Source organism: Corvus hawaiiensis, chromosome 8 (assembly GCF_020740725.1).
Source record: "Corvus hawaiiensis isolate bCorHaw1 chromosome 8, bCorHaw1.pri.cur, whole genome shotgun sequence".
Taxonomy (NCBI): domain Eukaryota; kingdom Metazoa; phylum Chordata; class Aves; order Passeriformes; family Corvidae; genus Corvus; species Corvus hawaiiensis.
In genome coordinates, this window is record NC_063220.1 from 10,199,737 (window position 1) to 10,214,113 (window position 14,377).

At 36.0% G+C, this 14,377-nt stretch overlaps 1 protein-coding gene across 1 annotated transcript in view; it reads right to left on the bottom strand.

Moving 5' to 3' along the window:
- Positions 1–7,727, bottom strand: part of RBM20 (RNA binding motif protein 20) — an 80,322-nt gene extending 72,595 nt beyond the window's left edge. Inside the window, exon 1 of the mRNA XM_048311764.1 lies at positions 7,513–7,727. Within this exon, the coding sequence (XP_048167721.1) occupies positions 7,513–7,526 (14 nt within the window). The 5' untranslated portion in view covers positions 7,527–7,727. The remainder of the gene's footprint in view (positions 1–7,512) is intronic.
- Positions 7,728–14,377: the final 6,650 nt, after the last annotated feature.

The following is a 14,377-nucleotide window of genomic DNA, read 5'->3' on the forward strand; positions in this document are numbered from 1 at the left end:
ATGAAAAGCTTATATTATTCAATCTTTGTAGTACACTGACATTTAATTATAACATCAAAATGCTTTTGCATTTATTCCCTGTATACTCTGGACAGCACAGAACTTTCTGAGCTCATTTTCTTGAGGATTTCAAGAAAATTTCTTCATTGCCAGTACTAACATGCATATATGAACTTCAGAGAAACAGAAATTATCAAACATTTTAACTACTCTCACATATTGATGAAATAACTTGTTCAAGAGATTAATTTTTTCCCTTACCACCATTCAATGGTCTTTCATATTTGCTATACTTTTCTTATACTGTCCCTTTTAGAAATATGCAGAAATTTACTTAAAATTTACTAAAAATATGCTTAAAAATATTTGACTGAAAAAGATAACAAAACATCAAGTCAGGTATTACTATTTTTTAAAAACATGTTTCTAACATTAAAAAATTACTTTTAGAGCATTCATAAAGAATGACATGTTTTTAATAAGATTTTCCTACTTTAACAGACAACATCTAGGGTTATATTCATTGTACTTTATTCCAGCAAGCCAACAGCACAGCAGCTTCTAGCTGTAGGTGCAGCTCAAACCTCTCAGAACAGAAATACAGAAAAACAAATTTCTTAAATGTTGAATAGATTGCCAGCAGCATAGTAATGGAAAATTATTGTAAAATTTATAGCAACTATGATACTTTCTCCCAAGTAATTAGAAAAACATCTGTTATTTACATTGAGGTTTTTGTTTGTAACTGTTACTCTTTCTTTTCTTTTTACCTCTAGGTGATATTTTATTTCACAATAAAAGGAAGTGCATAGCTGGTTTTAGATTATGAAGGATTACATGGCATTAAGACTGCCAGAAGAAAGAGCCAGCCAGAACCAGCCAGATTAACACCAATGCAGTCATCAGGATTTTCCTTCCAGCACCCAACTTTTTACATTTAAAATATTCCCTATTTTTTTAGATTTAAAACTAATCCTTCAAATAATCTTATCATTATCTTTGTTTGAACTTATGAAGTAGATATGCCCAGTGCTATAGTTTCAGTATTTTGCTATAGTTTCAGTATTCTCTGCTAAGGATGTAACAAACCCATCTGAGACATTAACTCTTTTGTAATTTGTGGGGTTTTAAAGATTTTTTTTTTTAAGATGAGAATTATACAACAGATGAAATTGAACATTCATTTTTAGTAACCAAAGCTGAATACAAATAGACTTTAATATTCTGAGCACATCACTGAGACTCATACTCAAGAAAACCAGCAGAAACTCAGCTGACTGAAATATCCATGAGCATCCTTAAATTTTGGGATTTACCATAAAAACAAAACAAGAATAAACACACTCAATTACCCTTCAATAAGTTCTGCATCACCCCCTTAATTGCAGGGGTTTTCCAATATTAAAAACATCAAACACAAGTTGATATACTTTTAAGATTATGTGCTATCATAAATGATGAGGAATGAATACAAGAAGCAGTCATTAACATACTTATTTACTAGTTTCAAAAACATATAATTACAATTATGGTTGTTAACGGTTTACTTTGAGAGCTTTCTTGCCAACTTTAAATTACCAGAAATAAAGATGACTGTAACCCCATTTTTTTATCACAACTGTTTTGTAAAATATATTACAATATGTATTCTGAAACAGATTATTTTTATATTAAGAAATTCTACACTACTTAATATGCAGGCAATTAGGCCACTGAATTAAAAAAAAAAATCTTTGAAATAGAAAGTAGAGCTTTGTAAGTTTCCCAGACAAGTTTTGTAACTGCTGTTCCTTAAATCTAGCAGTCTTAGAGTCAGGGCATGGCAGCCCATTACAGTTTCCTCATTGCAAATGAAACAAACAAAATAATACATACCCAACAAATCTTTTTGACAGGATAGGCAAAAACCAATCCCAAATGTAATAAAAGTAAACAGCATTATTTATGTAAAATTTTGACAGAATTCTCCAACAGCATATTTAGTTGAAAACAGACTGATTAATTAATATGAAGAAGTATAGAAACACAAATTGTCTACCAAAGTATTTCTTCCTTTTATTAGCTAGCCATTTATCTTAGAAACTGTTGAAATACATTCTGCTAAAAGCTGACTGCTTGGGCCATTTCACCACACAATGATCAGGGGAAACACTTTTATGCTCTACTGAAAATGCACAGGTATTTTTTAGCACTCTTTTGAGCATAGAAGCAACTTCCTTAAACAACCTGTTTATGTGTTTAATATTCTCTGCTTCACTGAACATTCACACAAATTAAATCAACTAAAACAGAAAGCAATCAACAAAAGCAAAGGCATAAATTTGATGTGCTTGCTTACAAAATTCTGAGTGGACAATGAAATGCAGTAAAAACTACTAAAAGATTTTGCTTGTTTGTTTATTATTTTGTTTTAGAGGTTGTTTTGGGGTTTGGGGGATTTTTTAATAAAAGCTAGAAACAGAATGAACAGTCTCCCTGAAGTTATTTGTTGAAATTATTTTACATTTTTCCAAGGGAGGGCTGGGTTCAGATTTTAGGAGTCAAGAATCTCCAGTGGAAAATCTGCCCAATCTTCCACACAACACAGAAACTTAGCCCCTAAACGGATTTAGTCTACCAGAAATCAGCTCCAGAGATAAGATTCAAATGCTGGATCCAGTAATTCCAGGTGTTCTCAAAGCCATGTTAGCGTCACAAATGGAAAGGATTTTAGCCTTCCCCACATCCTGTTTAAAAAGCAGATGTTGGGGCTCCCCAGACCCTGACAGACAACTCTTTGTTCTCAGTTGACTGGGGGGCGTCCAAGCACTCCCGCTAAAGAAAATGGGGTTTCTCTGTCCCAGCTGTGTTATGAAGGAAAGAAAATCACTAATTCCATTGGGTCTTTAGGGGGCACTTCTCGATGAGAGTGGTCAAGGTTACCAACATCCACACAGGTTTGACAGTTGGCTTATTTTAAGGTGATTTTTGTTTTGTTTTTCTCTCAAGCCCAAAAATACAAGTGAATGAATTTTCATGAATAACATCTTTAGGACTGAAAATCTATTGATGAGAATTAATTGGGCTTGGGCTTTAAATTGTCTCATGTCAGCTAGTCAGAAAGGAGAGTTGGAAATCACTAACTGAACGCAATGAGATAATTTTCCTGTGCAACAAAGCCAACATTCCCATTCTTTCTTTAGCCATTTTATTCAGAAATACAGCATTTATTAATCCTGATGGTTCTTTAACATATCTTAATACTGGGTATTAACACCTATTTTGCTTAGATACCAGAGAGCACGCGGAGGATTCCCTGGGAGGTATCCTGAAGCAAAGATTCAGAAAAAGAACTGCTAATTCTAAAACAGAAATTTTCAAGCTCCAGGGGGACTAATGAATAACACAGAGAAAACCTCAAGCCAACTGACTTTGGAAATTTTGCATAAAATTAAAATTCTGAGAGAGCTGAACAGGAGTCTCTAAAATATTAATTTTTGGTAAAATCTCACTGAGAGATATGATGAAGATACTAAAAGGAATAAAAAATGTATTTTCATGTTCCTGAAACAGAACAGTTCATGTTGCCTCCTGCTCTTTGAGGGTAATAAGACAGGATATATTTATTGGTATAACTTATTGGATAATTTGGCAATTTATAGGAGTTCTAAACAAGCATGATTTGCTTAGTTATATGCCTATAATACAAATGCACTGAGTAAAAAGGTACACATAAAGAACTCTTCCAGAACTAATTATTTCTAAGGAATACAATTCCATTCTGATTGTATTAGGTGTACTTTAACAACGGCTTTGGAGTACTCGTAAAAGATAAATAAATCTCACGTCCTGTCAATGTGGTATTTGATATATTGTGCAAATGAGTTGTTATTAATTTGCAGCTTAAACTCCTTCACAGGTTTGCTCCCAGTGCTGTACACAGCAGGTCAGTGCCAGTACTGAAAAGTTTTGCTGTAGTTTAGCAACTCCAGTTTTCAGACACGCAATGCTGCAACAGTGACAAGGTTATGAGTTTCCCTTGCCACTCCATTTACTGGGAAACACTTTACTCAAACCATATTGAAGACCAGCAGTAAGATCTGATAAAAAAGTAACCTCTCTAGCTTTCACTCCAGCTAAAATAAAAACCCATGGGTCATTGCTTTAGAAAGCAAACTCCTGGTGAAGGTCAGCAAAATACCACCAGAAGGAATCTGTTACATTCAGCATGGTTCTGACACTCTGCTGACTTGTATTACCTGTCTGATACATGAAGAGCCTGAAAGATAGGGTTTGGAAAATTTAAAAAGTCACCATGACAAATTTTAACATAGAAAACATCAGTGTGTCACAGATGTTAAGCCATTTTTACTACTCAAGCAGAATATTTTTGGCTGTTTAAATCCTTGAAGATAGGTGGTTTAAAGAAATAATCCCAACTTTCCAACTGCAGAGGTGAAGAGGACCTGGCTGGGACCAAAGAAGCTCATTCTTTAGCACAGTTCATTTTTCGTGCCTTTTTCTTTTTCCTTCTAAGCTTTTTTTCCTTTTTGATGGTTTTAAAATGGGTGAATGACACTAAAAAGCATTGACGCTTCCATTCGGCAACTTCACAGATCTCTATATAGGAACCACATACAATCCACTGAAAAAGCACGCAGCACACTATTTAACAGGTAAACACTTTTGTATCTACTCATCCAGTCCTAGGAGTCACTGGGGATTAATCTACATTTACAATCCATAGGATTAGGGAGTGTTTCAGAGCAGCCTATGCTGCTAAATTTATAATTTTTTATAAGAGCATTTCACAAATCTGTGTGGTCAGAATTACAAACTCCCAGGACAAAGAGTGACCACATTGTCTGATTCAGATTTTTTAGGTAATAACTAGGACTGTTTGTAGTTAATATAGGAGTATCACTTGTGGGGATGACTGCAACAGAAACCATTTATTGTAATAGTAATTAATAAGATACACCAACAAATTTCACCTGAAGGATATGAAGATCTTTGTTGCTTCAGGAAAAACGGGCATAATTAGGCTACGATTTACTAAGTTTCAACTTAACTTCTGTTTTTCACCTGATACTGAGAAGCTATCTATAGTGATATAAGCAAGAAGTATGATATCAAGGAAATATCTATTCAGCTCCTCTAATTAGTTTTTAAACAATACCAGCTTACAGTATTTTTTTTAATTTGGTACAAAAATACTCTGAGTCAGATTTCATAAAACTCATTCTAACAATTTTAAACCAGTTTATCCAGGTCCATCAGATTAATATTGCAGATAAACAATATTTAGACACAAAGCAGTTAACACATTGAAGATGTTCAGAGAAGACCTTATACGTGAGCTACTGGACTGTGTAAACTGCCTCTATGATAACCATGTTTTCTCTGATTAAGAATTCATTTTGAAAGAATTTCAGTTTTCCGAGGTTTTCATCCGTTGCCTAATAAAATTACATAGATGTAGGTGTTAAATAGTAGTTTCTGCAAGGCTTCACTAACACAAGTTCAAATACATATTATTTGCCACCTTAATTTTCTTTTTTGGGTGTAATTTACCATTATTGCCAATTACACAACCATTTCTCATCTTGGTAGGCATGTAAACAATTGGCATAAAATAACGTCCATAAGCCCTGAAAAGAGTATTCTGTATTTACCATGAGGAAAATATTCCTGTAATGTATTTTCCATGGTATAATTAAGTTGAAGAGACAGAGGCAACTTAGTGGTTATTAATAATTACATTTTATACAGTCTGAACACACACAAAGAACATTCCATTTTGCTGTTAACACAAGTTCATGAATTTTCACTTCCTTCTTCAAAGTTCTGCTTAAATTTTGCAAATGTGTCTTTAGGTAGGGAACCATTTGCCAGTTAAATGCCTATATTGAATAAATTGTTTCTTCTCTTTGCCCCTTCCCTTGCAGTAGAGGAAGTTGCTATAGTATGTAAGAGACTGAAAACAGGAAAAACTACCACTTTACCAAAACCACCTATCTTTATCCATAGTGATAAATGCACAACCTCTTATAGGATTTTCTTCTTGTGCATTATTTATAGCTGCAGATTTCATAAATTTTCACAGCTACAGTTTATTTATATTATTGTATTCTATTTTTTAAATACAAACATAAATAAAGCCAATTAAAACATACAGTTTCTCAGTTATGTTATTCCTTATTATTAACCCACAAACAGTAGCAACTGCAGTTAAACTGCTTTGCTCTTTCAACACTGCAGGATCCAAGAATTTGGGGCAGGAGGCAGTATCAAGCCAAAACACTAAATGGTTAAACAAAACCCATCATTTAACACAATGTGAGTGAACCTGCCCACTAACACACTACAGCACAGACAAAGCAATTTTTTTGCATTCTAACAGTTTGTACAGAATTTGATGTGTTCCTTCTAAAGCTTCCTTTAATGCCTTATCTTTATAAAGGCCTATATTAAGTTTTTACTGCTTATCTAACAAAAAATCTTTTTAAACAATGCACATAAATAACTTCTCCTTAAATAAACCACTATGTAATTGCAGTGGCCCTTCTTAAAAACAGAGGAATTAATTGTTTAATTAAAAAATATCCCAAATGCACCACAAAAATACACTTTGAAAGTACACCTACTGAACAAAACCAATAAATAGATAAATATGTTTATAAAATTTTTTATACTTCCAAATTGTTTACACTTATGTAACACTAATTCATGCTTTTAATAGATCTTTGTTTAAGGAAGCACGGTTTCCTATGGCTTCCTGGTCTCACTAGCAGTGTTCTCCCACAGCCCTGTAGCTCACTGAGCCTTGCTAGTGACTTTAGTGAGCATCCTTAAAAATAGAGAAAAGTTTGTGACTTCTCCTATCTAGGTCTTTTAAATGCCAGCATTATCAAGCAGTCCCCCAGGACCCAGGAAGGATAAGGGTATGTTGTCAACAAAGGAAAAAAGAGATAAGGCCTTCAGTGCCCACCCCCTTGACCTAACAAAAACCCAGGGCTTGATACTGGGCTCCAGGTCAAAAATAGACTGTCTGCATCTGAAAGCAGCAGAGAACATTTCCACAGTTATCTCATCCTCAGTCGTGTTGCAAATCACATTAAGCACTTCATATGTGCTGTGGAATCATTCCGTAACAACTCTGAATGATGTTTCAGAAAAAACATGCTTTTCAAGAGCAATAGGAGCAATTAAGAAAACTAAATCCTACCATGAAGTCCTTTCTCTTGTACATTATGCTTTCAATAGATGTCTTCACAAAACCACCACCAACCTGTTCCAATAAAAATTAAAACCAAAACACACAGGCATCCCTCTGCCTTTTTTACTCAACACAGTAATATGACACATTGGAGGCACAAACACTTAACAAAAGATTGGATAGCCACACACAGCAGTGAAATACACTGTTTTCTCCTCCTTTTTATCTATCAAGGAAAAAATAACATTAACTACCAAAAGTTATTCTAAGCAATTTTAACAAACCAATATCATCAAGTCAAATGAACACACTACCTTTTCTGATTCATTATCTTTGCTTTTGCGTTTCTCCTCTTATAAAATTTTGTCTGCTTTCCTCTGATAAAAACTCAGTAATTCCCCATGTTCTTGCTGAGTGCTCATGTGAGTTCACACGATTCAACTGCTTGTGTCGTCCAAGCCAGTATAGCTTAAATCCCAGTCAACCAGGAAGCCAGGCAGATAAGCACTGGCCTATGGAAAATTTATCTTTTGAAAGGGAACAGGGTACTTGAAACAGAACTTAAGGTCAGGACAATCTGTAAGTTAATGTAAACTAGAGTTTGTAAACTAAGGTCCAAGTAAATGCGTTGAACAAGATTATCTGCCAGGTTCCACTAGGTGTTCCCAATTACAAATCAATTAATTTTCTCTATTTCGAATAGGCAGATTTTGGATCCACACTTCCTCCACTTCAGATTTTCATAATTTAATAATAAAATTAAACAAACTGGATTCTGAGATATGCAGTTTGATTAATAAAAAGGTGGTGGGATGCTTTTTAGCTGAGACATGCAGATTTCCTTGCAAACCAACAGAACAAAAACATTTCCAGTGGAAGACTCTCTTGTATAAGAAACTTTTTTCTTCCTTTTTTAAGGAAAATCTTTGCTTTTATTTTAAAATCATCTATTCTAAAATCATCTATTCTATAAACTGAGTACTGACAGGTTTTTTTCCAAGACTATAAAAGAACATAAATTTCATAATGTGTTTTAAATTCAAGATCAGAAAGCTTTAGAAAATAATTAATATTTGCCTTTCAAAATCTTCAGGTATAATGGAATTCTAAGGCATTGAATAGTTGCAGAGAGAACAAAAATTTCATTAAATCAAGGGGAGAAATCATGTGTAAATAGTAGTTGAAAGCCCAGGTATTATACAGTAGTATTTAACTAATCACATTTGACAAAGTATTAGCATATAGAACAGAACAAAACCACCTACTAAACCAGATGAAATTAACATTATTCAATCACATTTGTTCTTGAATGTGCACTTCCTCTTATTTAAATGATTTGTATTCACAAATTTGAACTAAAGTAAATTAATGAGTTATTTCCAAGCCTAAGCTAAAGAAAAAGTCATTTAATGTAAAAAAATATTTCAAGGTTTTTCCTGTATGTACTCCAAAAAAACAATTCAAAATACCACTACAGAGATTCAGACATGCCTAAATAGCTTTCATTATATAAATTAAAATAAATTCTACGCTAAATACTATATATGTTTAGTTTAGAAGTGATAAAGAATTTGACTTGCTCATCTCCAATCTGAGATTCTAACGCCACAGGAATTTCTTTTGACAGAAAAATTAACTCCTGCTTTTGGAAGAGGGTTTTTTCAGTGACACGCAATCTTCTTGATGGGATACAACTAAAAACATGTGTTCTCCTTCTGTACTACATATATACCCGAGAATGGGAAACAATTTAAAATTTACTCATAAAGTAACAGCTTCTTGAGCTAATGATTTCAACTTCTGTGCTCAACATATCTAGAGAACAAGCACAAAAATGGGACATTTCTGCAGCTGACTTGCAGGGAAGAAATACACTGATAAAGCAAGTAACAACAAGCCACAATATGAACAAACATGAGACATTTTGTTAAATCTATCTAAATAGAAAACATTTAATTACAGTAAAATTGTCTGATGCGCCATAGCATGTTATTGTTTACCAGTGGATAAACTTAAGTGATTTTCCATTTTGCTTGTCCCATCCACATGGCAGCTCCACATCACTTCCCACTAACCTTCTCAAAATAGGACAAGTCTTCTGGATGGTTACCAGTTTGATCTTATCTATTATCAATCAGAAAAAATAAACAATACAGTTTGATAGCCTGTTGTATGATTTCTGCAAATTTTTTTTTCGGAAAGTAGAACAAAAGACTATGTGACTGTTTTATAAAAGCCTCCCACTTTAAAAAGGGCAAGGTTAATATACACAACCTGATGTTTAATGACTAAGGTGATTTATGCAGAGAAATAGTTTATGGTTTGCTCTGTAGCTTTCCTATAAAATTACAGTTTGACATGGCATATTTAGATAAACACAGCTCCTAAGAAACAATGACAAAATACGGTACTGCACTACTGATTAACAAAAATTGCCTAATTGAGATTAATTAGAAATTGAGAGCTGAGGTGGGAAGAAAAATGTAGTTTAGAATGTTAAAGGAACATTTGCATCATAAAAATACCTCACTTGTATCTGAATAATTTTTTAACCTATTTGTGCTAAAATGATCCTGTACTACTGGTGCAACTAAATAGATGTGTGAATGTATTTTAACCATATTATGCCTAAAGAATTTACTTCTAGACAGACAGCTTTTACACTGACAGATAGCTTTTTTTCTTTTAAAATTAGAAGACGACGGTAAATTCACAAAAAGCAGAAGAGAAGTAAAATCTTTTAAAAACACTGTCTTTTGATCAACTGACTTTCCTACTGGTAGCACCACTTTAAACTGCAACGGGATTTAAAAAACTGTCCTGAGATAGCCAAATCAAACTCAGGGTATCTAACAAATTTCTCAAGTTTCTATGACTAATAGTGTATCACAGAGTTGATAGTTATGGGCTAAATGCAATCCTGACCTTTTGCGCTTACGGCTGCGAGCCCTGCAGTCTGTGCGCTGAGCCAACACAAAATCTATGCTTACAGCAGTGCTCTGCACGCCAAAAATCCTCCCAGACAGGATCCCCACTCAGTTTATAGCCTCTTTAAAATACAGGAAAGGGTTCCTAGAATCTCATAAGGTTCCCTGCTCCTCAGGAAGGTAAAGTCTTTTACAGTTGCTCCCTCCTTCATCAAGAAAATAAAATTTTTTTTGATGAGAGACAGTGTAGTGCTAGAAAGCGGCTGCTAACAAAGTATTTTCAGGCTTTAGATAAATGTTACATTTCCGGAACATAAAGATTTTGCTTTCTATCAAGTCTGAAAATCTCTGGCCTCTCTCAGTCAAACAAATGTTGAATTTCTATTCCTACCATCTTAAACCTTAAGTCAGTGGGCTAGACTTCTGAGCAAAAACCCTTCCAGGTGTCCAGTCCGCTGTGATTCTCTATAGCATCTTACAAATGGGAAGAAGCAATGGATATTTCTACTTTGTGCTTTATACACAAGGTTCAGCTGTTGAGGAAGAAACAGCCAATTACAACACAAAAAAAAAAAAAAAAAAAAAAAAAAAAAAATCATAGAAGGCTTGGTAAAGGAGAAGAAACTAGGAATACAGCAGATCTGGACATCGCAGGACATCAGGAAGACTAAAAAGATTTTGTGTGGCAGAAAACCTGAAGAAAAAGTTGCTGAGGAGCACAGGAGGAAAGGGAGAAGGTCTGTGGGAGAAGGACAAGAAAACATTATCCTTTCAGGACATTTTCCCCTCCTCTGTCCCTTCCCTCAGCCTGGGAATCAGACTGGTGAGCCCATTCTCCACAAACTCTTTGCAAAAAGAAGAAAAGAGGTTACATGAAACTGAGCAACACAGCTCTTCCCCTGGGCTCGGAGGAATAGTTAATGAAGAATGTAATTAGGTCTCTGCTACTCTTCAATTTCCAAAAGCCACTGTCATTAATTTTGTTTCAGAGGACAAGCCGTAGCAATCAGAATGGCAAAGCACATTAATCACCAGCAACACGGCAGTGAGCAAAGACATCTTGAGTCAATAAACAAGCCTGGTTGAGTGACTACAAACAACAAATGCTCCTTACAAACAGCCAAACTGAAGATCATCAGGAAACTGTAAAATGAGACGTGCATCGTGCAAACCTCTCCTCTTTCCCTCCTTCCCTAAAAGGGGCTGTTTTGACACTGAACTGTGGAATTCCCCAGAGACATGATAAAAGAAAAATAAAAACAGCTACCAGTTAATCAATGCCATGCATGATAAAAACCAGATGAGGAAGTCACTGGGTAAAACAGCAACACACAACCGTTAAAAAAACAACTGTTGGAATCTGCTCTGCTTTCCAGTATGTCTCAGCTCCTGTTCCAACCCTCCTTGCCTTAAAGCCTACAGACAGGGTAGAAAGTGCTATGACAGGTCAGATCAACTAACCCAGTGATCTGAACCTGCCAATGGCAACCTATGGACAGCTGGTTCATAGACAATGAGACAACCACAAGATGCTAAACCCACCTCAGGAAATTTTCTCATTTCCAGAAGCTAGTAAAAACCATGTATTTATATCTCTTTTGCTCTTCTTCTCTCCATCCCATTTTTCTGGATTTAACCAAAGGGTAGGATAGCCTAAAGAAGTGCCTACAAAACCCACTCTATGGGATAGCTGCCAGCAGACTGAAACCTCCTACCCTAGCCCTAATCTCCCTTGAACACTTCTTGTATGTGGGTTCAAGTGAGAAACCCTAAACAGCTGGATGTTAGGATACATAGAGAGTTTTCCTTCCCCATGTACTCCTCAAATCCTCCCTCTTCGCAGCAATACTGCACCTGTCCCAGCACAGTATCCCTGGCGCCTTCAATTAATGCTGAGAAAATCCTGAGTTAAGTGCCTACTTAAATTTGATGAGTTTTCCATTCAAATGATGGTCTGTCATCCTAATAAAAGCACCAGTTAGTAAACAACATTACTGCACGAACACTGGCAGAATTATGAGCAACTGCAAGCTGCAATTAATTTGACCTTAGCCACCATGCCCACACAACCAGTGATGCTAATGCTGTGATTTTATTCCAGATCAATGTAAACACCAACAAATCAACATTCCTGCCATTTCTCCAAAGAGGAATCAAAACTACCCAGTGCAGCTAGAGGAATTTGCAATTGAACAGATGTAAACTCCTTCATAGCCCTGAGGAAAAAGGAATTCATTCACCAATGTGTAGCTTGAGCTAAGCTAATCCGAGTTGCATATCCAGTTTTCGAAGAGCTCTGAGTAGCAATCAATCTTCCTGCATTCACCAAGTGATTTGTTAATCTGCAGTTTTCATAACGTAATAAAGAACATATGGATTAACCAGCTATTGTTCATAACAGCCTGATGAGCTTCTTAGAGTTTCTTGGTTACTTACTGGGTATAACAGTATCCAGTGCAGTGAAACAAACTGGGCAGTATGGATTACATCATGTTCTACCATCTGGAAAACATTACAGCATAATCACTAATACTGTGAAGCCTCCTGAATCCGTTCTTCATTTATAACGCAACTGTTTGAGCTCCAGAAAGAGCATGTGAAGAGTGATTTGTAAAATATTACTGAAATCCTAAGTAGGATATTGTTCTTAATAAAAACCATACCTAAGTACAAACTTGATTTTCAGCTTATATCCTTAACCAATTATGTACCAATGCAAATCTCCACTGGTAAGTTTTCTTGCTAAATCCATCCTTGCAGTGGATTAGTTAGCTCAAAGAAACCACACTGGGATAGAGCTTTCCAGGACCAGCAAGGTGATTTGAACATTCCCCAGTGCCTGGTTAGCACCCTCTATTAGGTATGCAGAGACAGTCAAAAGCATGATGACATTCGACAACACAGAAAGCTGGGTCACAGCTCAGGGAGTGGGTGGCACAGGCTGGCAGTGGGCAGAGCCACCGCAGTCACAGGGGGCTATAGGTTATTCCTGGTCTACCCACTACTCCTGTGCTGACAGGGCAGAAAAAACTGCTCATGGTCAGTTGCTGAAGAGAAATGCTGCCCTAAGAATGCACCACACAGCAACTCGGCAGACGAACATTGTGGTTTGTATACTCACCCACTTTTCCCATGAGGAATGTCCAGCATCCTAGCTTATTTCTGGCCTAGGACACACATGCTGCAGGGCTCGCTCTCACTACAAGAAAAGCCAGCCTTGCTCCTTCTAGCAAGGGTCTAGCACCGCTTCTGACAAGCGAAGCAAAGTCTACACAACACCCCCTAGATCCATTTCCATGAAACTTGTTCCACAGCTGAAAGCCAACAACAGTCAACAACATGCAGCAGTTTAGTTTCACAGTGGATCCCCTTTACAAATAGCCCTGGGCTGATACATCCCACCATGCTTCTTAAGATATTTTTTCCAGTAAAACAAAGCCAAGCCCTTAATAGGGCAACCTGCAGAGAGCTCAGTAAATGAAACCTCCAGACTGGCTTTCCCAGGCAGCCATTCCCATTTTACTTCCAAGGCTTTGGTATCCCTAAGGAGATATGCAACAGGATGATTATCCACAGTTCAAGAAAATATATCTATGTATGTGTGTATATATATATAAACACAGGCTTTCCGCACAAAGCCACATTGCTACAACAATCTCAACTCTTCCGTGATCTCCAGCTCTCCAAACAATCAGGTCAGGCTAACCTTGTCACAAATTTATTACAAATGTGGTAAAACCTATAGAAGGAGTAGTTTCTAGAAGTTACTGTAAAAGTTGGGTCACGTTACAGGTCATGCAATAATCTGAAATCTCAACTGAAGAAAAAAAGAAACCATTTGTTTCTAAAATTGCACCCTGAAAATATAAAGCCAGTTTCCACCATACCAATGCTTTGGCCCAGGTGGTCCCAGAAATGTGGTAAGAGACAAGACATCTTTTGGACAATGTAGTTTATCATATACATGATTATTCTAAAACTGATTTTACACAATTCCCTTGTGAAAGGAGCACAGGCCTTTTTGGATGACATGGCAGCTGTGTGGGAGACCAGAATGGAGTATTTATACACTGGGAAAGGTTAGTAATATTAATAGCTAAAATTGTGCATAGTCTCTAAAACAGGAGCTCCTTACCTAAATAAAACTGTATATAAGTGCACAAACACACACACCACAAAAACCACACACACAAAAAATGCTGATACATTACATACATCTCTATTACTAACATTGAGATAGAAGTTTTCTATT